This window comes from Haliotis rufescens, unplaced genomic scaffold (genome assembly GCF_023055435.1).
Source record: "Haliotis rufescens isolate VD_foot unplaced genomic scaffold, xgHalRufe1.0.p SCAF_6, whole genome shotgun sequence".
Taxonomy (NCBI): domain Eukaryota; kingdom Metazoa; phylum Mollusca; class Gastropoda; order Lepetellida; family Haliotidae; genus Haliotis; species Haliotis rufescens.
The window spans coordinates 38,899,067-38,924,032 of NW_025964334.1; the positions used below are offsets into that span (position 1 = coordinate 38,899,067).

Here is a 24,966-nt window from a genome sequence, read left to right on the forward strand (position 1 = left end):
ACAGAGCCTTCTGGTACTATTTATCCTTATCTCTGGTGACACTCCATTTCCTTCCAATGGATGTTAGGTCAATACGTAGTTCAAAGTCAAATAAACAAGAGGACAAAGTCATCGCTTTCCAAAATGGCAAATACTTGTCATGACATCTTGGGTAACAAATAGAACATTATAAACGTGTCTAAAGTCATGTCTAAATTCCTGTTTTGAGACACTCATGTCATAAACATAGTATGACATAAACACTCATATAATATCCTCTATTTATTACCTACAAGAGCAAACATATCGGGGTTCATAAAAATCATATGTGCCCTTGGGTCATATCACGTCACGAGTCAAGAGTGTATTATTTCCATCATCCGACATCATTCGAATCTTACTGTGGCGTGAGGTGGGAATGACGTCACTAGAAACGACATCATAGCTGAAGATTGTTGATGTCATTCGACAAATTGTAGTTACGCTGCTGTTGCGACTTGCTGTCCTTATAGGTAAACACTAAAATCGTCTTCGGTAATAAATAGAACATTATATTCATGTTCATATCATACTATGTTTACGACACGGTGTTGTATTTATATTGTTGCCATGTAAACTCGAAAAAATATATTTTTAAAATTCCCAAACTATCAAAAGGCACAAGTTCACCACTGGACCTATCTGTGTGCCAAGTTTAGTTAAGAAATATTGTATGGTTTTCAAGATCTGTTCATAAAACAAACACTCCCCCCCCATTTTCAGTCTCAGTCAAAGTAGTTGCCATGGAAACTCGAAAAACATTTTTGTGGATGGAAGAGATAGTCTGACAGTGTCCATTTTAATACCCCCACAAAAAAGCATTGCAGGGGATAATAAAAGCATCATCTAGTAACAACTGTACCTAGCTTGATGAAGAAGCTTGAAGGGTTCTAGGAATTTTGCTCAAGAAATAAGCAAAACTAAATAGTATTTGAGCATGTTTGAATACCAATTATAGCCACAAAGCTCTGTAGCTCACTTATGTTTTGAAAAAATGGCAGCCATACATAATATTGGATTTGGAATCTGTGAACACTTCTTAGAGACACAACAAAGGGATCATTCATACATTTCAGCAACATAGGTCCTACCAAAGTTCTGGACGGACCCACAATGTGTCACAACAAATGCATTTGACTTCCTAAATCATAATCTAGAAACAGAATGTGAGGGACACATGTACAAGGACATGAGCAGGTGTGGGATAATGAATGAGTGAGGGAGTTGAGTCTTATCACAGATGTGAACAGTACTACAGATAAATCAGGGCATGTGAGCTTAATGTTGGCGAAGAGTACAAAGGGATGCTTGTCTTAGACTATTCAAACCCACAACCGTAGGAATCTGGCTTGACTAGGAGATGCAACTATGTGCAGTGACTAGCTGCACAGACCAATATGCATTCTGTCAGGTTCCTTCTCACTATTAGGTTACTCTTGAAAAAACACACACAAAACATTCATTTTCTTAGAAAGCAGCTTTATTAAATCTCTTGTACTCATATAGTATGTGCTGGCATTCCAATTCATAACAACGTGCCCTGACACTCAGGGAGTACAGACATAACATCATCTGACCCCCGTGTTGGTGTAACACAGCAGCAGGAGTAGCAGAGCATCTCCATGACAACATCTGACCCCTGTTTGGTGTACCACAGCAGGAGTAGCAGAGCATCTCCATGACAACATCTGACCCCTGTGTTGGTGTACCACAGCAACAGGAGTAGCAGAGCATCTCCATGACAACATCTGACCCCCTTGTTGGTGTACCACAGCAGCAGGAGAAGCAGAGCATCTTCATGGCAACTTCTGACCCCTGTGTTGGTGTACCACAGCAGCAGGAGTAGCAGAGCATCTCCATGACAACATCTGACCCCTGTGTTGGTGTACCAGAGCAGCAGGAGTAGCAGAGCATCTCCATGACAACATCTGACCCCCGTGTTGGCGTACCACAGCAGCAGGAGTAGCAGAGCATCTCCATGACAACATCTGACCCCTGTTTGGTGTACCAGAGCAGCAGGAGTAGCAGAGCATCTCCATGACAACATCTGACCCCTGTGTTGGTGTACCACAGCAGCAGGAGTAGCAGAGCATCTCCATGACAACATCTGACCCCTGTTTGGTGTACCAGGGCAGCAGGAGTAGCAGAGCATCTCCATGACAACATCTGACCCCCCTGTTGGTGTACCACAGCAGCAGGAGTTGCCGAGAGCCACATGACATACAGACACGTCAAATCAGAACAATGACTCTACCATCAGTAATGCTATTAAATGACTCATAAAATATATAGCAGTAGGTCATTATCTATAAGTATTTGTTGTATCTTGATGATGTAAGTGTAACATTAGACCCTAAAGAGAAGCTCTATATAGGGCATTAATAAAGTCCTGTAACCAACATCACTTGTCTCATACACCAAGCCCTATTTTGTCAAAATAACTCCAACTAGAAATGGCCATGGCTTGAACAATGTCATAGAGGCCTTCATTTTGATATGTTTACATACAAGGACACTGCTGAGAAAGTCCTCCAACATGATCAGCACAGACCACAATAAACTCATTTCATGTTCTTTGGAATCAACTTGTTTTGGTGGTGTTCTCTCTCTCAGGCTGTTAATTCCTTAATCATTCCACAAAAAAGCCTGCTAACATACACAGTGTAAGAAGCTGAGAAGCCCTTGGTGCACTTGAATCCAACAGCCCCTAAATGTCAAATATTTAACATTGGGGTCATTTATGCCCTAAATTCCATGCTTAATATGGAAACACTGATGTACACAGTCTGGCCATACAGCTCGTGGTCAAAGAGGCTTTCAAACGATGATCACAAGGGAAACCACAAGAACAAAAAATGATGCCTCCAAACAAAAGTGCTTGTGTTTCCTTGGTTACCGGCATGATCACTTTAACAGATATTGATTGCAAGAGAGGTGTTGACTAGGGATGTCGTTGTATATTGTGATTATCAAATATATTAATATCGATATTAAATAAATAATTCACTGCCACGGAAATGTTTCCATCTATTAAGATTACCATTGTTCAGGACAATGAGAAGGCAGACAATTGACAGGCCCTCATAATGCCATACAGTGGGACAAATTATTTAAACCTTTCACTGTTCCAAACAAAGCTGGAACTTAAAAATATATGTGGATAAAATTGTACTTCATCCCTTTTACTCAAATTTAAGAAAGTTAGATCAGATTTAATAGACCGATAATGTACATGATGTTGACCAGACAAAAGGACAGGGAACGGGTTTGTTGTGGTTGTGATGGAAGTGTGAGAAGGCCTGTCAGTCAGTAGCTCAAGACTCACGAGGCAAACATAACCACTTCATGAATAGCAGGAAGTACAAGAGTTATCCCCACCTTAAAACCACTGCAAACAGTTATCCCCCTTTCCCCAAACAATATCAATGTCAAGCACAAGGTCAGCAACAGAATGTAATTATGCACAACTCAGCTCAAAATTAGCATATATGTACAAGATATATACATAACTCAGTAACAACATGTATTAACAGATGATGATTTGGTAGAACATGCAACATTATTCAGAACCGAACATATCACCACTAATCTTTTGTTCTCTCTCATTCATGATCCACAAAATAACTGATACATGAAAAACATTTGAAGTCCAAGATGTAGATGAACTCACAGTGATATCAGAGACTTAATCTTGTATTCAGCCAGACTATTGCCAAACACCACTTCAACATTGTCAGTATCTTGAAGAAATGTTAAGTTTTCTTTGAAATTGTTTTTATCTGATTCCACCTATGAAGTAAGTAGTTTACAATCATTCTCAGGTAATAGCAACATGAACATGGTCAGTGATAAATAATACTTATTGTGAGATGTGAATCATGCATGACAACAGTGAATGAACAACAACATCTCCTTGTCCCCTCCCAGACAGACAACAGTCACACAGCACATGCGTTTATATACACTCAGATACATGTGCTTCTCAACCCACCATCTTGAAAAAGGGATCATACACAAGCCCTTTGGGTGTCGCCTAGAGAAGAAGGTATCAATTTGAACTGGACTTCAATACGACTAATAAAAAAAGAAAAACATCAGATAAAAAAAATAAATATGAAAAACCTGACTTGGACTCACCGGGAAGAATGGTAAAGTAGTTCTTAGTCCCTATTTCCACAACACCATCTTAGCATTAGGACCACTGTAGCTTTGTCCAGGCCCAGGAGTTGATTTAACCAAACAATTTATTTGCACACTGTAAATTAGCAGGTTCTATGTGCACTAATAACAGTGAAGTACTATGCTCAGTCAAACGCAATGAACTTGTAATGGGCAATGCTGTCTTTACCTTCATTCCATCGCCTATGTATTAACATACATATATATATTCATGAAAGAATGAATGATACATGATCGCCATGACAATAATGATGACTCTTAACAAACATAATGGCTATAATGTTTAAATATTAATTGTTAGTTCTGTGAAATTTTAGTTATTTTGGTTTAGTTAATGAAAATTCACGATTGTTACTTTACGAGAGATCTTTGACATATTTGTATTTCCTTTATAAATGGTTTGAGATCACAACACAAATATTCAGTAATAAATGGCCAAACTAGTTATGTGATTCACACCTTGGATAACTGTAAATACACACAGAAAGGTAATGCTGACCACACCACAACCAAACTCCAAATGGTGGAAAAACGAGGAGTGATTAACACAGGACATGTGGCGGAAAGCTTCTCTGTGTGCTACTTAGAGGCATCTTCCCGAGGCAAGGGAGTTAACTGACTGTAATAGTCCAATTTTCAACTAGGCTGGAATTTTCAGACTCGACCGTAGCACCGCCAGAGGTTATTACGAGTTATGTCCCTTCTATTGACAATCCAATTGCACCTCTCATTTCACTTGCATTTGCTTCAAAACAAAATGGTGGCACCCATTGAAGGCGATCTGATCGATAATCAAGAACTATATTGTAATAAATGGGTCTTACCTAGCATCAAATCACATGAGCACCTTGATTAAAAACATGAAAAGATTTGGAAAATATCTGTTGACCCTAAGTTGACAGAACATCCTGCAATCGACCGAAATCTGTATGGCAGTTTATTAACCGGATGTCAGTTTCGTTACGCGATTTTGATTGGACTATGCATAGACTCGTTAGTCTAGCCAACATGTAACTCCATAATTCCAGCTTAGTTTGGCAAAGGTGGAAACTGGACTTTTATAGTCAGTTAACTCCCTTGCCTCAGGAGGATGAGTTGGAGGAAGTGTCTTTCTTCTATATAAGACGTTTCTTACCCTTGATGACTTAGTGACCAAAGAATCAAGAATCACTATGGCTGCCCTGGAAGCCATCTTGAAATATAGGTGATTGTCACATGACAGCAATCAGAGCATCTTTTATATAGCTGTAATGACAATCAAGGATTAATGATCACATGACAAACAAAAATGACATGACAAGTAACATATAAAGAATCACATGAAAGTGCAGACCACATGACAAGTCACATGTCAACAATCATGTGACCAGTCAAAAGAAACATGACATTAGAAGTCACAACCAGAAGATGCACCCAGTTATTCCACACGCAGCTGCAAGCCTCATTCATGCATCACACAGTCTCCGTGTAGGTCCCGGGAATAGTGCATATGTTTGTGTTGCATACTGAGAAAACCCACTGTTTCAGTGCTAGCCTACCTAGTACCACACGGAATGCATGTAGACAGAGGGGCCAGTCAGCAAACGGCTTCATCTAGGGGGGCGGCTCACTGAGACATGTATAGTACTGTAATTTAGGTTACGTTTGTGTAGGAAATATCAATCACCTGCATCCTTTCTTCTTTCTTCATCACTTGGCTAACATATGTTTTTCCCAAACCACAGGGTCGATGGTTGAAAGAAAAAGAAAAAGAAACTCCTAAAGACATTGAAGGGAGGGTGAAAAATATATGTCACAGGTCTACTTTGCTACCTTTGTTAATCTGATTCTTCAAGACTGAAACTGATTATGAAACTCAGTGGGGAAAAAAGATTTGTTTACAAACTGTAGTCCACACTTGTGAACCTTAGGGTAAGTGAGTCCATAAACCAAGTGACTTAAAAAACAAAACAGGCCTTAGTTGTGGAGCACTTGGTTGTGTACCAAGAAAATGAACATATTTATATACAAGTATTTGCCCTTGCCTCTAACGTACACTGAAGATTAATGCATGTAGCATGGCTAAATACCATGATCTACCAGGTAAATAAAGGTTCTGTTATCTCAAAGGTATAGGAATTATAGCTAAAAATGTTGTCTTATTCAAGGGAAATAAGACATTGACTGGAAAGTCTTTCAAAATATTCACCTGACAAAAATTAAAATATCTGTGCCACTGCAACTGAACAATGATAAATGTAGATATTTCTCTAAAACTGGAATATTTGGGGTATCAAAGCACCATAACAAATATATTTATGCTAACATTGTTCATCTTAAGTCAAGGGTTTCGGTCAATGGCTGTTTCAGCTACGAGCCATTAGTTACATAAAAACACATCATAATAAAAGACATGTACATCATTCTGACTACCCATAATTCATTGAGAAAGGCATGAAAACAGAATGTTGTGGCTCAAAGTCATAGGACTTGTGGACCGTATAGTTTAAGAATATTTCAGTCATGCTGCAGGTCAGTGATGTTTACCAACTGGGTGACCCCACACTCATGGGTAAGATGCTTCCAGGCAAGGTGGATGAAGAGGGTACTTCAGGGATTCAAACCAACATCAAAAGGTCTGGGTGATTCTGTACGCTAAGTTAGACCATTGGGCCAAATCTGCTGTCATTGTCTTGGGTTTATTGGCAGATTTTGCTTTTAACACTGAAGCTGATCATTATTCATAGTTGAAAGATTAGGTCGTAAGTACACAACCAATACACTAGAGTCCGGTTCTGAACAAAAGGGGGCATGGGTGGCCCAGTTGTCTAAGGCTCCACAATTCGCTGGGCACGCCAGAAACCTATGATTGTGGGTTTCAATCCTGGTTCGCCCGATTGTGTTTTTGGGTTTGCCAACACCATACCTGTGCTCGTGGGTTTCACCAAAGTGGTAAACATCTGAGACCTGAATCACTTCGGGCTTTCCTCCAAATTTAAGCTGTCACGCTGTGATATAACTGGAATACTGTTCAAAGGAGCCTTAAACCCAACTCACTCTGAACAACAACATTGTTTTCTATGCCTTAATAAACACAATAATCATAAACAACAAAAACATTATTCAAACATAATAACTCATCTCAAACGAATACATAACACACAAATAAACTAAGTAAGTATTAGTAATGTTAAACTATGTTTATACACTACAATAAATAAGTAACCATTGTAACACAGACAAATCACAGAGAAGGTCAGGCAGAAACTGCAGGTTATATAACAGTTTATGCAGTGTTATTGGGAAGATGAGCACCGGACAAAGGGGAAAACTTAAACATTGCCATCATCCTGTCACTCGGCAACACAAATAATACCGTCACCACTGGAACCGAAAAACTAACAGAACAAAATCATTAGAACACAATACATTTTGAGCAGCATAATGGCCAATGTAGGGGGAATACATACATCACTGTACAAGACATTTGTCAAACCTAGACTGATAACAACTCCTTTCAACATGTAGCTTGGAACAGGGTCTGAAACTAACATAAGTCTGCTAGTCCGACACTGGTAACATTCAGGTCTGAAACTAACATAGGTCTGCTAGTCCGACACTGGTAACATTCAGGAAGGACTAGTGACATTTCCTGGTGCTACTACTTTTACCATTAGATAGATGGAACACTGTAGTAAGGAACATGTCTTTCTAATATGTAACAGAGTGGCTGGGACTTTATCAAGAATTAGTTATCACTTCTACAGCCAGGATTCACCCTATTCAGGATGCATACATCAGGCCATCAACTGACTCTTAACTGATCCATGTGGGCAGACTCAATGTCTCTGTACACGGCTGATCCATGTGGACAGATTCTGACGCGTACAAGGCTGATCCATGTGGACAGACTCAATGTCCCTGTACAAGGCTGATCCATGTGGACAGACTCTGTCCCTGTACAAGGCTGATCAATGTGGACAGACTCAATGTCCCTGTACAAGGCTGATCCATGTGGACAGACTCTGTCCCTGTACAAGGCTGATCCATGTGGACAGACTCAATGTCCCTGTACAAGGCTGATCCATGTGGACAGACTCAATGTCCCTGTACAAGGCTGATCCATGTGGACAGACTCTGTCCCTGTACAAGGCTGATCCATGTGGACAGACTTTGTCCCTGTACAAGGCTGATCCATGTGGACAGACTCAATGTCCCTGTACAAGGCTGATCCATGTGGACAGACTCTGTCCCTGTACAAGGCTGTTCCATGTGGACAGACTCTGTCCCTGTACAAGGCTGATCCATGTGGACAGACTCTGTCCCTGTATAAGGCTGATCCATGTGGACAGACTCAATGTCCCTGTACACGGCTGATCAATGTGGACAGACTCAATGTCCCTGTACAAGGCTGATCCATGTGGACAGACTCGTTGTCCCTGTACACGGTTGATCCGTATGGACAGACTCGATGTCCCTGTACAAGGCTGATCAATGTGGACAGACTTGATGTCCCTGTACATGGCTGATCCATGTGGACAGACTCTGTCCCCGTACATGGCTGATCCATGTGGACAGACTCAATGTCACTGTACATGGCTGATCCATGTGGACAGACTCTGTCCCTGTACAAGGCTGATCCATGTGGACAGACTCGATGTCACTGTACATGGCTGATCCATGTGGACAGACTCGATGTCCCTGTACAAGGCTGATCCATGTGGACAGACTTGATGTCCCTGTACATGGCTGATCCATGTGGACAGACTCTGTCCCCGTACATGGCTGATCCATGTGGACAGACTCGATGTCACTGTACATGGCTGATCCATGTGGACAGACTCGATGTCCCTGTACATGGCTGATCCATGTGGACAGACTCTGTCCCCGTACATGGCTGATCCATGTGGACAGACTCTGTCCCCGTACATGGCTGATCCATGTGGACAGACTCGATGTCACTGTACATGGCTGATCCATGTGGACAGACTCGATGTCACTGTACATGGCTGATCCATGTGGACAGACTCGATGTCACTGTACATGGCTGATCCATGTGGACAGACTCAATGTCCCCGTACATGGCTGATCCATGTGGACAGACTCGATGTCACTGTACATGGCTGATCCATGTGGACAGACTCGATGTCACTGTACATGGCTGATCCATGTGGACAGACTCGATGTCACTGTACATGGCTGATCCATGTGGACAGACTCGATGTCCCTGTACACGGTTGATCCATGTGGACAGACTCTGTCCCCATACATGGCTGATCCATGTGGACAGACTCTGTCCCCGTACATGGCTGATCCATGTGGACAGACTCTATCCCTGTACATGGCTGATCCATGTGGACAGACTCGATGTCCCGATACACGGTTGATCTATGTGGACAGACTCTGTCCCCGTACGTGGCTGATCCATGTGGACAGACTCTGTCCCTGTACATGGCTGATCCATGTGGACAGACTCTGTCCCCGTACATGGCTGATCCATGGGGACAGACTCTATCCCTGTACACGGCTGATCCATGTGGACAGACTCAATGTCCCTGTACACGGCTGATCCATGTGGACAGACTCAATGTCCCTGTACACGGTTGATCCATGTGGACAGACTCAATGTCCCTGTACACAACTGATCCATGTGGACAGACTCAATGTCCCTGTACACGGCTGATCCATGTGGACAGACTCAATGTCCCTGTACACAACTGATCCATGTGGACAGACTCAATGTCCCTGTACACAACTGATCCATGTGGACAGACTCTGTCCCCGTACATGGCTGATCCATGTGGACAGATTCTTATGTCCCTGTATGGATAACAGATCCATAAAACCAGATTCTACATCCCTGTACAGACTGACCATGCTCTCCACTGTTAACAGTGATTAGACATCTTTTACTTGGTAGTGGGTAGAAGAAAAGGGTAACTGACACTGACACCTACTGGACACAGTCAGTGTAGCAGCAGACACAGTCAGTGTAGATGCAGACACAGTCAGTGTAGCAGCAGACACAGTCAGTGTAGATGCAGACACAGTCAGTGTAGCAGCAGGCACAGGTAAGTGTAGCAGCAGACACATTCAGTGTAGCAGCAGGCACTATCAGTATTGTAGCAGACACATGTAAGTGTAGCAGCAGACACAGTCAGTGTAGCAGAAGACACTATCAGTATTGCAGCAGACACAGGTAAGTGTAGCAGCAGACACCATCAGTATTGCAGCAGACACAGGTCAATGTAATGACAACATCAGCTTTGTGCTGACCCTATCTAGGTTTGACTGATGTCACCAGAAAGACATTCACACTGATATGCATCACCCCTGCAAATTACTTAATCTTGGTTAACCAAAGATAAACCACAGGAAAACCAGATTTTTTCACAACATTGGCTTCCAAACAACCATCAAATCTCGCATACTTTGTACATCTATGTTAGGTGAAGGTCAACCGGTGAGAGGTCGAAGGTCAACCCGCACTTTCTCACAGCTACTCAGCATTCCTATTGTTGGGTAGAACCCCCCTCGTGGTATTGCCACCTGCCTCTTTCCAACCATCTTGCCATTCCTTGTGAAGAAAACCTGCAGGTAAGAATACAAGGGAGGTAACTCTATATCTCTGCGACAACAAAGACTTTAACATGTATTGAGGGTTATTCATTAATAATATATCACAGAATAAACTTGTGAGAATAATCGGACTCATGGCAGAAATAGAAATTTCTTCCCACATCGACCTTCCTGGCCTCTACCCATACTGTTCTCCACGATACACATCTACCCATACTGATCTCCATGTTACACATCTACCAATACTGTTCTCCATGTTACACATCTACCAATACTGATCTCCATGTTACACATCTACCCATACTGTTCTCCGTGTTACACATCTACCAATACTGATCTCCATGTTACACATCTACCAATACTGTTCTCCATGTTACACATCTACCCATACTGTTCTCCATGTTACACATCTACCCATACTGTTCTCCATGTTACACATCTACCCATACTGATCTCCATGTTACACATCTACCCATACTGTTCTCCATGTTACACATCTACCCATACTGTTCTCCATGTTACACATCTACCAATACTGTTCTCCATGTTACACATCTACCCATACTGTTCTCCATGTTACACATCTACCCATACTGATCTCCATGTTACACATCTACCCATACTGTTCTCCATGTTACACATCTACCAATACTGATCTCCATGTTACACATCTACCCATACTGATCTCCATGTTACACATCTACCCATACTGTTCTCCATGTTACACATCTACCCATACTGTTCTCCATGTTACACATCTACCCATACTGTTCTCCATGTTACACATCTACCCATACTGTTCTCCATGTTACACATCTACCCCTATTGATCTGAAAATGACACATTTACCCATATTGTCCTTTCTGGTATACATCTACCCATATTGTCCTCTCTGGTATGTATCTACCCATATTGTCCTCTCTGGTATGTATCTACCCATATTGTCCTCTCTGGTATGTATCTACCAATATTGACTTCTCTGGTATGTATCTACCCATATTGTCCTCCCTGGTATGTATCTACCAATATTGACCTCTCTGGTATGTATCTACCCATATTGTACTCTCTGATATACATCTATCCATATTGTTATCTCTGGTATACATCTACCCATATTGTACTCTCTGGTATACATCTACCCATATTGTACTCTCTGGTATACATCTACCCATATTCTACTCTCTGGTATACATCTACCCATATTGTACTCTCTGGTATCCATCTACCAATATTGTCCTCTCCGGAAGGTATTTACACATATTGTCCTCTCTGGCAAGTATCTACCCATACTGTCCTCTCTGGTATGTATCTACCTGAACTTTAGTCCCCACATCCTCTGGGTGGCGGGCCCAGCCCTCCTCCTCCTCTTCCTCCGAGTCTGAGGACAACTCGTCATTCTCAAGAGACACATCATCCTCTGGATCTTCTGGTGAAAGGTCACTGTCTGCCTCACTGTCATAGTCGTTGGGGAAGTAGATTCCACAGCCCATAATGTCACCTGCACAATGATAAAATGACATGAGAGACATGCATCGCAGACTAATGTTTGTAGCAGAAAAGCCTTGCTGTCCTGAACATAGAGTCATACTCTATCCATTATTCAATAGGACCTTTGTTACACAAGGCCAATACCCCCAGTGCAGGTTGGTAGCCAAATGGGGTGTACAACATACCTTTGTGGCATCTTGGGCCAAATGGATCTCCAATTCCAGATCCAACGAAGATTTTCCCATCATCTGAAAGTACACATCAAGTTAGTTAATCCCAGTTTGAGTCCAGTTGGAAAGATATGATGCTACAAACAAGCACATATATTACATGGGGGTATTTTAAAGACCAAGGACCCACCTACTCACCTGCCAGGTATGCTTCAGACCCACACTTCCAAGTAATCACCTGCAAGGTATGCTATAGACCCACACTTCCAACTAATCACCTGCCAGGTATGCTATAGACCCAGATTCCAGCTAATCACCTGCAAGGTATGCTATAGGCCCACACTTCCAAGTAATCACCTGCCAGGTATGCTATAGACCTATGGTTGCAGCTAATCACCTGCAAGGTATGCTATAGACCCACACTTCCAACTAGTCACCTGCCAGGTATCCTATAGACCTATGGTTGCAGCTAATCACCTGCCAGGTATCCTATAGACCTATGGTTGCAGCTAATCACCTGCCAGGTATGCTATAGACCTATGGTTGCAGCTAATCACCTGCAAGGTATGCTATAGACCCACACTTCTAACTAATCACCTGCAAGGTATGCTATAGACCTATGGTTCCAGCTTCTCACCTGCCAGGTATGCTATAGACCTATGGTTCCAGCTACTCACCTGCATGGTATGCTATAGACCTATGGTTCCAGCTACTCACCTGCATGGTATGCTATAGACCTATGGTTCCAGCTACTCACCTGCATGGTATGCTATAGACCTATGGTTCCAGCTACTCACCTGCATGGTATGCTATAGATCCACGGTTCCAGCCTGGATGTCGATGACGTGGATAGTTCTGAAACATAATGACACATCATTACTTCAAGTACAAAACATAACTTAAGTACTATTGAAGTTTCCAAAATTATTCAAATGTTGGTTGGGCCACAGGCATTCCCTTATTCCCCTTGACCATGATAGAGAACAGCTCCCAAATGTCACGTTTATCAGGTTTCACCTATCTTTTCTAGGGACGTTTCTTAATACGACAAAGTGTTTCATTACAGTCTTTACAGTGAAACAACTCATAGGCAAATCTAACCCCTGAACCTATAAATGAAGCAGCAATTTGTCGGTTTCAGTAATGAAACTGCCACAGATACAAATGTGGTGCCCTATACTTCACTAAAAGAGTGAAGTCTCCAAGATACTGTGAGATTATGTGACTCGAGTGGTTGTGAAAGGCTGCCTACCCTCCTGGCCACCCCAATAGCAATGTAGCAGTTCTCCCCTGGGTCTACGATCTCCAGCTCAAAGTAGTGGAAGGTGGTGTCAAGTGGACATCTCGCCTGGGCCAGCCCAACGTCATGGATGCTCTTCCCCCGACCACCATACTCCAGGATCTGCAACAGGAGACTAAACTTCCAGATCCATGCCGCCAGTGAGTTGGTGAACGTGTCAAGGTAACTACAACATGGTTGCTGAAGATGACGCCAACAATGGTTCTCCCCAGGGGTCAGGAAACCGTCATATGCGCCGGACATGTCCGATTGGGAATCTCAAATGTCCGGTTTAAAATATTGCTTACCGGACATTTTAAAAAGTATTGTCCGGACATTCTTAAATTTTGACCGGACATGATCAACAGTTAGGACTGAGCAGTTTCTGTCTGCAGTTGTAACACAATGAAGATTATCTACACTGACAAGCTTTGTTTGTTTTGATTGCTGTAAATACATCGTACCTACATGATAGTCCAATCGGTCAATAACTGTAAATAGGCAATAAACTAAGTTGACACTGATTAATCGAGGATTAATTACTGAGAACATCTTGTTAATTTGCGTGAAAGGTGTTTACAACTGTACATAAATACCTTGCATCATCGATGTACCTCATTATCCTCACACTGCTACGATACGTAACCTCAGACAAGAAGCGAAAGCGTGACGACAGCCAGTCGACCGATGCAGATCAGTTGAGCGGATCTGCCAAACCCTCAAAGTCTAGACGATCATTTTGTAAGTCGTGGCTAACGACTTTCACTTGGTTGACATACAATGAAGATTTGCAGATTTTATTGTTTTCAGTAGCTAGTCGTATATTGAATCTTGATTGACCGCCATTTTGCTTTCTCGGACGATCGATATCAATTTTTTTTATGGTCAATAATTAAGTAAAGATGAAAAAAGTATTCAAATAACTATTGCCCTTAACGATATTTTAGTATTTGTGATTAAATTATCTGTCTTGTTTTTAAAAAATCTTTAGTTTAAAAAAAACCTTTTCCCGTGAGGTCACGTGATAACCAAATATGGGATAATAGTCTCGATCCAAATGTTACAACGCGTACACTTGAGCAGACTCATGAATATAACTCATGAATATTAATTCGACCGTTTACTACGTTAACAGATTGTTATTATAACAGAAACAAACGTATGTTTTCCATCTTTTTCTAAAATGATATTATTTGTTATTAATTGTCCGGTGAATTAAACAATTGAAATTGAAACAATTCATAATTCATCATATTATGAATACATAAACTTGTAATGTGTGTGAAAAGTCGTACTTAAATACGCTATTTGAAGGGGGCGTGGCCTAAATGCAAATGTCCGATTGGGATTTTAAATTTTCCGGACCCCTGGTTCTCCCAAACTTCACCTATTCCTTCAGTCAAACCCACCCTCTGCACGATAGTGAGAAGTCATCAACAAATAAATATATTGCAAGCAATTCTGTGGCATTTGATTTATTAAACAACCACCTTTTTCAGCATTAATGTTTCCATAAACTGAAAAATGAGGCCACTTACACAAACAGAGCACTGTATCCTGATTGGCTGATAATACAGAATGGTCAGGGTTTGTTTGGCATTATTGCGCTGAACGATGTCAATGATTTTGTACTGCTAACATTTTTAGTCCACTAGTCCTCACTAACAGAGGTTTGATAACATTTGAAGTATTCATGGTAATAATATGTTGCAGCGGAAGACTGACCGTGCCATTCAACTTGATGTCGTGTAGGCGCGTCCACTCCTCCTCCCCGCTGTCCACTGCCATCAACATGCACTCCTCTGACGTCCACTCCGAGTCCAGCGTCAACTTGACCTCCTCCCCCTCCGAGTGCAGCCCTATGGCTGGGTATAAGCCCCCTGGGGGTACGGGCACCGACACTGTGCCCAGCTGCAGAGGGACACACAGACATATGTAATACTCAAGGGGGGCATCCAACACAACATAGACACTAACAGTAACACTACAAGGACACTAACACTGCAAAAATGCCAATAAACCACAAAGATGCCAATAGACCACAAAGACACTAACAGTAACAGTGATGATAGTAACACTACAACATCACCAAAATTTACAGAGGTACTAACATCAAAAGGACACTAACACTACAAAGATGCTAACATTAAAAGGACACTAACACTAGAAAGATGCTAACAATACAAAGAGAGATACACTATGAAGACGATAACATAACAAACACAGTTATACTACAAAGATGCTACCGTGTTTTCTTGAGTACAGTGCGCACTAGTGTAACACTACAAGGCACAATCACTATGACACTAACACTACAAATATGCTAACACTACAAGGCACAATCACTGTGACACTAACACTACAAAGAGGCTAACAATACATAGAGGCTAACATTACATAGATGCTAACACTACAAGGAAACTAATACTGCAAAGATGCTAACACTACAAGACACAATCACTGTGACACTAACACTACAGAGGCTAACACCACAAAGCACAATCACTATGACACCAACACTACAAAGAGGCTAACACTACAAAGATGCTTACACTACAAGGACACTAATACTACATAGATCCTAACACATAAGGACACTAATACCATAAAGATTCTAACACTACAAGAACAGTAACAACAAAAACACAAACACTACAAAGATTCTAACACTACAAGGATGCTTACACTTCAAGGACACTAACACCACAATGATACTATCACTACAACACTAACACAACAAAGATGCCAACAATACAAGGACAGTAACACTACAAGGACACTAAAACTATAAAAATGCTAACACAACAAGGGCACTAAAACTACAAATATGCTAACACTACAAGGGCACTAATGCTACAAAATGCAAAATTACAAATGCACTAACACCACAACAAAACTATACATGCTGATGCTAACAGCAACACTACATAGACACTAAGACAATCCCAACAATGACATCACAAGGAGGCTGACACCTCACAGGCTCACCTCCTTCCCATTGCGTGTGAAGAACACCTTGGCGGTGAGTGGACTCCCTGACTCTATGTCGCTGATGCTGTACTTGATGCCACAGCCAATGCGGTCGCCCACGTGGCACTTGGGGCCAAACGCCTTCCCAAAGCCACATGCCTTGTATAATCTGAAAATATGCATTGTTCTTAGTTTAAGCGTTTGACAGACAGGCTTCAGGATTTCAACATCTTCTTAGGTTAAAGGTTAGGTTACATGTTCAGCATCATAGTTGACAAATAACCTTATCTGTGCAGTACCAAGAGCCAGGCAGCACCTGTTCACGGACTACTACCAGGATGTCTGTCATGCCTTCATTACATGAAGAAGCTTGATACTCACTGAGATATATTCTGGGGGAGTCACACCTCTACTTAGCAAAAACTTGGCGGGAAATGTGCCTTTGTTTAATAGTCAAAGATTTCTCAGTAAGAATCGTCATATTTATGTTTACATTGACACTGCTAATGTTATGTCCCAAATTTCTCACTGCAAGTTAAACATTTCAAAGGATGTTTTAAGGTAAAAAGATATTTGTCGACAGTTGCCAAATCTCTTTATGTCTATCTTATCTTATCTCTAGCATGTCTACAGGCACTCCATCAGATTACCTCCTGGCTCTCCTTCAGTTTTTTAACATTTTCCAACTGATGTAACATGTACTGAATTTACTAATACAAGATCTATCTGCCAGTGTTGCTCAACTAGCTCTAGTGGGTAACATCATAACGTCATACTCATGATATGGAATACTGTTAAAAGCGGCATTAAACATGATAATAATGAAACTGGCCATGCAGACCCGCCAGCAGTCTTCCTGGGTTTCTATCAATAGCTAATCAGGTAACAAGATTATTTTATGGGTAAAGGCAATGCACAGCTGCTACTCACTTGCCATCATCAGCATGATAGCCCACGGAGAATGGCTTCCAGCCGGGCTGAGCATCCAGCGTGTAGCGACACGGCACCAGACCCACACCTAAACAATATCAAATAGCATCCAGCATCAGGTGAACAGTCAACTACAGTTAGAACTGACCTGCACATGATGTAATCTATCAACACAGCTATTCAGTTCACCCTAACATGGGCCATATGTCAGCATTTCCAGATTTTCTAATTAGAGACTAATTGTAAAGCCACAACGAATAATTAAAAGATTTTAATCCAGATTTCATTATTTCATATCTTTTTAACATACAGTTCAAGGCAATACTGTCAATCGAATAATTCATGAGGGTCAACTAGCAGAATAATAATAATAATAATAATAATAATAATAATAATAATGTAGCAATTATCCATCAGCATGATTGGTCATACCTATATTTCCAAACAAGCCTGTGTCAATGATTTCTATCTCGAAGTAGTTGTCCTCAGGTGAGATGGGACAGGCTGCGATGTACAAACCCACTTTGTTGCCATCATTGGGCATGAAACTGAAATGAGTAGGCACACAGTCAGCTTAATAACCCTGATAACACGTCTCGTGAACAAGTCAACCATCTTGGGATCTTTACATGGCTTAGGGTGGTAAACACAAACTTTCCTTGTGTGAATGATGTCGCAAGGACATGGGACCACTTTGGCATTTCCAATATGTCTGCCAAGAGTGGCACATTGAAATATTATACAATTCATATACCCCGCTAACCTTAAACAAACTCATAACCATGATAACACTGAGAACCCAAAAGCTACTGTCCACTTTCATGGGTATAAATGATCAGATGAAGCTGCACATATAAGAAAGTTTCTCGCTGACCTTATTATCTCCCCCTCCACTCCAAGGCGATCATATCGTGGCTGTCTTCGTATGTCTGGTAGATGAGCATCGCGAAGGCGTTGATGATGCCGCACACGACACACATTAAGGATCTGATTCCTCAGGAACGCTTCCATCGTGGAAGAGTGAGCTCAAAGGTCAGCGCAATCTCACTGTGACGTCGGCCCCTGACAACAAGTAGTACATGTCACAAGCAGAACATCAAATACAAGTTGCAGTTGTTTTATCGCTATTTCAGGGTTTCACAGATGCAAAATTTCATATTGTAAATAAAAATAGTGCCAAGATACTGCAGCTCACCTGGATATGTACCAACTAAAACTGTCAACAAACACAGCTTCCTCCATATCTCCAGGGCTCGCATTTTGGTCAACCTACACGAGACCCTGGATACCTTCCCGTGCTTCTCAAATTACCCTTCCTTCATTTTCATTCCATCCATATCATATCCAAACATTTTCTGCCTAAATATTAAGGACTTATTGACAAATAGGAAACAAGTAACTACATTTCAACACTCCTTAATCCGTGAAAAGAAAACATTATCTGGATTATGATCTATTTTCTTTAAACTAAAGGTAATATATCTTAATGTTGATTTAAGAACACTTTAACCTTATAATGTCAAATAACATTAATGCTGAGAGTTAGCAAATTAGTTTCAACAGATACTGAGAGTGCTGAGGAAAAGAGAAAGTCTTGTTTTGCGGCATTGTTTGTGTCAGCTGAAGTTAACTGCCTTTCATGATGCCTTGAATCATCTTATAGCCATTACCATGCACACAGGGGTACAGCTTTCTAAACATTCTCAGCCTTGTGGTTCTCGAGAATATAATGCTTTTGTGAAATTTGGCCATGAATGCAGTAATATTATCGTTCTGGACAACTACTGTTGACAATGTTGCGTGATATTAATGGGTAATGTGATTATTCACATATACAGGCACAACCTTGCACAAGTTAACAGCACATTATCAAACCCTTCACAGTATTATTCCATGCAGGAGTACAGGATGGTCACATACAATTATCCAATCCTACATATCACTGGGAATATGTTGCTGCAGAAATGAAGTTGTGTCAATAGTCTCGGAATAGTAAACGAAAAGCTGACACATTGTTTGAGGTATAGAGATAATTATTAAATGAGGCATATAATATATATCAACACTATTTCATATTCCCAGAGTAATATATAGAGAGATCTATTGCCAAATTAGGTTAGGTTAAAATGTTTTTTATTCCTGCATCAGGGCATTCCAGAGTAATATATGTATGTGGGATTCTCCTTCAAAATAAGAAGTATACCCTGTGTAATATTTATTGTGATCTAATAGTAAATGAGGTGTATATTCAAATGATCTTGTTTCTTGATCAAGTTATTCCCATAGTAATATAAACAGCAATCTGATACTAAATGAGATATTCCCAGATTAATATATATATAGCGATCAAATACTGAAAAAGGTGCATTAATTCACAAGACAAGATTTTACTTATTCGCCGAGGTATTCCCAGAGTAACAAACATGAGTGTGATTTCTTTTCAAGCTTAGATGACAAAGTAATAGAGGCCAGGCAGGTTTTAGGGTAGTAAAAGGAAACACCTGACATGCCTGTTTTGAAGTGTACTCAAAGTAATATATAATATACCGTAATTCGACTTATAAAGCGCCCAGGGCGCTCTCAAAATTAGAAATAGGGGGCTCTTATTAGAATATTATTTTGGTGAAGAACAACAGGGTTGAAAGATAAATTTTGTGGTTTATGCTGACAGCCTGAAATGTTTATATACGGCAGATATATTTTGTTCCAGAATTTAATTGCCTATAATTAAGGGTGCATATAAGACATGAGTGCGTATTATACGCAAATAAATAAGTCTTATGTACATTGATCAATCTGAAGGGGTGCTAATTGGGATTGTTCACTAGTCAATATATTAGCAAATATCGCTGTGGGCGCTTATTAGAGCGGGGCGCTTATTACGACGAATACGGTATGTGGCAACCTTACACTAAATGAGGCGATTATATACAAAAAGATTTTATTGATGAATCATACATAAAATCACTTTTGGAAATTATTTTTATACCATTTTGATTTTGTGAAGACCATTCCTACCCCACGAAAAAGCGTTTTCAATTTCCATAGTTGATGGTTTGGGTTGTAAATACAATAATTTAATTTGTGTTTTGTCACAATCTGGAGGTTTCCCCATAGAACATCCATGACCAGTAGATTTTTCTATCTGGCAATCCCTTAGTTTATCAGTACTCACAAGTTCTGGACAGTCACATACTGTCATCTCACTAATCACCAAGGTCACACCCCTACAGTCTATTACTGGTCTTATAACATCAAAGTATCTGCTAACTTGACAGATGTTATGTAGAATATATTACTGATGTTTGGGGATGTGTGAATATGAAGTTTTTGAAATGATTTTGTTTCATCTGTCAACATGGTCATCCTGATTCACGGACGAAATTAAAAGTTTCACCCCAAAGGAATTGCAATGTTTGCAGGAAAACTGTTACTTTCAAATATAGTTTCGGCATAGGCAAATGTGTACAAATGACAAACATAATATTTTGACATCAGATAACGAAAGCTGTTTGTAAAATTGGAACCTAAAACTACAGAAAACAGTACAATTTTCATTGAACTAAAAACATTATTTTCTATTCAGGATACAGGGTATATAGCCACTGACCAGTACTTTGCTTGATTCATTTGGTTTATCCCAAATTAGATATTGATAGAAGAAATAGTATTCATTGCTAGCTGACATTCTTCCAGCTTCAACTTTCAAGTTCCATTGATGACAACTGTCAGTCACAACTTCCTCACACTTTGCCCATAAAAGATTTTTTTATCTTCCTAAATTGCCAATAAAAAAATGCAATATAAAACGTACAAAAACGCTAAAACAGTCCAAGCATGTCAAGTGAAATATATTGACATCTGAATGATTTGATCATGTTCAGGACAAAAGCTATTTAATTTTATGTAGCAAAGAAGTGTTACATTTTAATTAATTTTTCGTTACCGAGATATTTGGACTCCCAACTTGAAAAAGTAAGCATGAACTTTCCTAGCACGGTGAGTATGTCTGCTGAGGTTGTTATAAACAATAACCTAATGACCCAACAAAACATGCGGCCAACGCATGATTGACAATGATGAAGGGGCAGTTCTGTCAGTCGTTCAAAGCTTCACAATGAGTTAAGACAGCTGTGATTAGCAATCAGTAGCCAAAAACGTCAAACATCGATAACCAAAAACATACCATGTAGAACTGCAGAAACACGGATTACCTGAAATGATGTATATTTTCACATTATCTTCTCGAACTTTGTCTGTTTGTTTTGCCACCGGAAGTACCTAAGGGAGATAACCAGTTGTGTTGCAACCCGGAAAGTGATAAGGGCTATATTTAGATAACCTCGACTATCCAGCATCATGTCTTCCGGCAGTGGCCTCGATTAACCAGATTATTTTATCTCTCCATGTCATGAATCATTTCGGTTTCTCGGTACATAGATCCCTGTTTAGATAGTTCTTCCCCAATCGCTGTTGGGATACTATGCAGTTTAGTAAGTGTCGCGACAGGTGTTCGAAATTGTTGGAGCTAATAGATGCTATTACACATTCCGTTTACGAAATGAATGCTCGACAGTCGTTTCTGCATCTTACGTTTTCGTTCTTACAAGAAAAGGGGTTAAACGATCATCCCTACAATAGCTTACAATTGTGTTTTAGAAACGTGTGTGATCGGGTAAATCCTATACTGCCTGAAACTGCAAATAACGGATTTGATGTTGTTGTTTTTTAATTCCTGCCTGAGACCATTCCACAAATCGATCTGAGCACAGCCCCGGTATATATGGTCTATGTTTTATTGTATAGGTTGGGCACAGATGATTATTCCGGTCTCTGAATAAATCTACAACAAATTGGAGTTACGAACGTCACAGCGCGAGACCGCTTTGTGGGTGCTAGAGAGATCCGGGCGTTAGCTGCACTTGCCGGAGGAGGGTCGGTCTGGCTGTGCGTATGTATGTAGAGGGTGTGTATCTGATGACTTTTTGTATGCAAAATTACTACCATGAAAACATGTTTGGGCCAAATTAATAATGGTTTACATGCCGGTTTGTGATTTTTGTGGAAGGGTAACCAAAAGATTTGGGAGGGGGGAAAACAAAAACAAAAAACATAAACAAACAATATAAAAACAACAACAAAAAACACCAAAGAACACAAAACACACAGATTTTTACACACACACACACACACACACACACACACACACACAAAGTAGAACCCCCTTCACCCCCTTTTTAAAATATATGAAGCATAACGACAGAAGTTGGATGTGTCATGTGATCCAGAAAGTAGCCCAGCAGGCTACACCCATCTATCATTTCATTTATTTAACCGAAGATGGAACTAAATTATACATAGTTTCAGATTTATACCGATTCGTTTGTTTTCAGTTGATGTTTTTCGCATTTTCGTTTCATTTTCTATTTGATTACGTATGCTACTTTAGAGACAGTTATGAAACTGTCACATGTAAATGTTTAAGGCTTAACAACAGGAAACGGAAATACCGGATATGACGTAAGTGAGTGTTAAATTAGTGCATCGCGTGCCCCTTTAATTGTGTGAAACCATTAGAAATCATTAAACAATCAGCGTGGTGTTCTATAAGCACACGTCATCGGGATGTCCTCATGCCGCTCAGAACGCCAACGTCACAGATAATTTAATTGGCAGCTATCAAACATCTCCATATATTTTCGTTCCTTCCCGGGAATATTTACCATAAACATTTTTGTGATATAGATAGAACTGTATCAATTTCCGGTCAGTAATTACTGCACACAGGGCCCAAATAAGGCGAAGATAAGCAACGTTGGCTTCAGGGAGTAGGTGGAAGGGTGACAATGCTTCGCGGAAGATTCGGCCCTGCCCCCACACTGAAACACAGGTTACATGTCTCGGTAGGCAAGATACGCTGTTCGAAATATGCCTCTGTTCACAAATCACTGAATGGGTATCCGGTAGGAGGAGAGGCTCACGAGACTGTAAACTTCTACACTAACATGGGTTTTTACCCCCCTGGGAGCTGAAGCTTTCACTCATGAACATCCCTGTCATAAACAAGTGTCATTAATGCGTTTTTGCTCGACATCCAATATGATTAGGGCTTTCGTCATGGAAACCATGTCAGAGTGAAAATATTGATCACTGTCTGTAGTCATGATTGTATATATATTTAAATTATTGCCCAAACACGTTGTATGTGTGTTATGTATACACTATTAGCTGTAGCAGTGTCACGACTGGTACTGCTACAACGAATTTATCTTGCCGACATGTTTTAATATGACATTGTAAAGGAATTGAAACAAATTCAAAATTGATAGAAAACAGCTGTTGGATTGAGCTGAGGTTAACTTGTGCTGTGTCACGTGACTTTCATTGACTCGGGAAAAGCGTGCGGTTTTTTGCTTCGAAACTGGGTACAAGGTATTTATTCTCCCTATCAGATATCCATGTGCAGCCTGTCTTGTTCGTGGCGGGGTATGAAGGATGTATTCTCCTGTATAGTATAGTCATGCTATGCCATTGATGTAACAACCTCAAACACCTACACATATATTCTCTCCCCCTACCCTCGATCTAGCGATGACATCTCTCTGATCCCACCTGCTGAAACAGTGTAGATGATGGCCTAATCAATAATGTTATATGAAGATGCTACAACTCATTCCATCATATTTAAGATAACGCCAGCATGGCTTCACTCGTATAGTGTAATTTGTGTGCATCTTTGTTGATTTTTGTGAAACATTTGATTCAGTATTGAAAACAAATTATGGTATTTATTTAATTTGTAAGAAACGAAGCAAATCATTATGCAGCTTTTATCATGCCTAACTTACTATGGAATCACCGTACTATAGCAATGCATCCATTCAAGGAGAGAAAGTACTGCCAGGAATTATGAAAGTATTTTAGCATATTGGTGTCCTGCCCATACAAAAATATTAAGAACAATTTACGCTGCATTTCCCCAATGCTTTTATATGGTTCTGAGATTTGGGGTACATCTATATGCCTGCAGAAGATTACTTGGTGTGAAACAAAGAAATGATAATGTGATAGTGAATGCAGACGCATTCCTTTGTATATACTTCAATATATGAGAGTAATAAAATATGGGTTAAAACTATTCAATATGCCAGAACGTAGATTGCCTACAAATTATTTATATACGGAGCACCATCAAACAATCTATTCATTTTTACTATTAACACACAAGTTTTGACATTTGGGTATGTCCCGCATAACAAACAATTCATTTCTTCACCACTGCCAACAAGAAGCAAGCTATTCATTTTGGGCATATTCTGTGAACAGACAAATTATTTAAAAAATCACATACGCGGACAGATTTTTACTCACACA

At 40.4% G+C, this 24,966-nt stretch overlaps 1 protein-coding gene across 2 annotated transcripts; it reads right to left on the reverse strand.

Annotated features, from left to right (window-relative positions):
* Positions 1-1,480: 1,480 nt before the first annotated feature.
* On the reverse strand, positions 1,481-21,883 carry LOC124145814 (SPRY domain-containing protein 3-like). 2 transcript variants are annotated; one of them, XM_046515752.2, is made up of 11 exons: positions 21,807-21,883; positions 18,467-18,654; positions 18,025-18,140; positions 17,593-17,680; positions 16,681-16,831; positions 15,418-15,603; positions 13,666-13,815; positions 13,211-13,268; positions 12,429-12,491; positions 12,069-12,253; positions 1,481-10,767 (listed from the first exon to the last, which is right to left on the reverse strand). In XM_046515752.2, the coding sequence occupies exons 2-11, from the start codon at positions 18,601-18,603 to the stop codon at positions 10,633-10,635; spliced, it is 1,269 nt and encodes a 422-aa protein (XP_046371708.1). In that variant the 5' UTR covers positions 18,604-18,654; positions 21,807-21,883; the 3' UTR covers positions 1,481-10,632. The 2 variants fall into 2 exon arrangements, with proteins under 2 accessions (XP_046371708.1, XP_046371706.1); XM_046515750.2 differs by having other exon boundaries at positions 21,779-21,868.
* Between the last annotated feature and the right edge of the window lie 3,083 nt (positions 21,884-24,966).

Excerpts from the sequence above, each read along its gene's own strand:
- LOC124145814 (XM_046515752.2), bottom strand. The coding sequence starts at position 18,603 with ATGGAAGCGTTCCTGAGGAATCAGATCCTTAATGTGTGTCGTGTGCGG. Across the intron at positions 18,141-18,466 it reads GTGGAGGGGGAGATAATAAG|TTTCATGCCCAATGATGGCA; the intron begins GTCAGCGAGAAA and ends TACTCATTTCAG. Across the intron at positions 13,269-13,665 it reads CTATTGGGGTGGCCAGGAGG|AACTATCCACGTCATCGACA; the intron begins GTAGGCAGCCTT and ends ATTATGTTTCAG.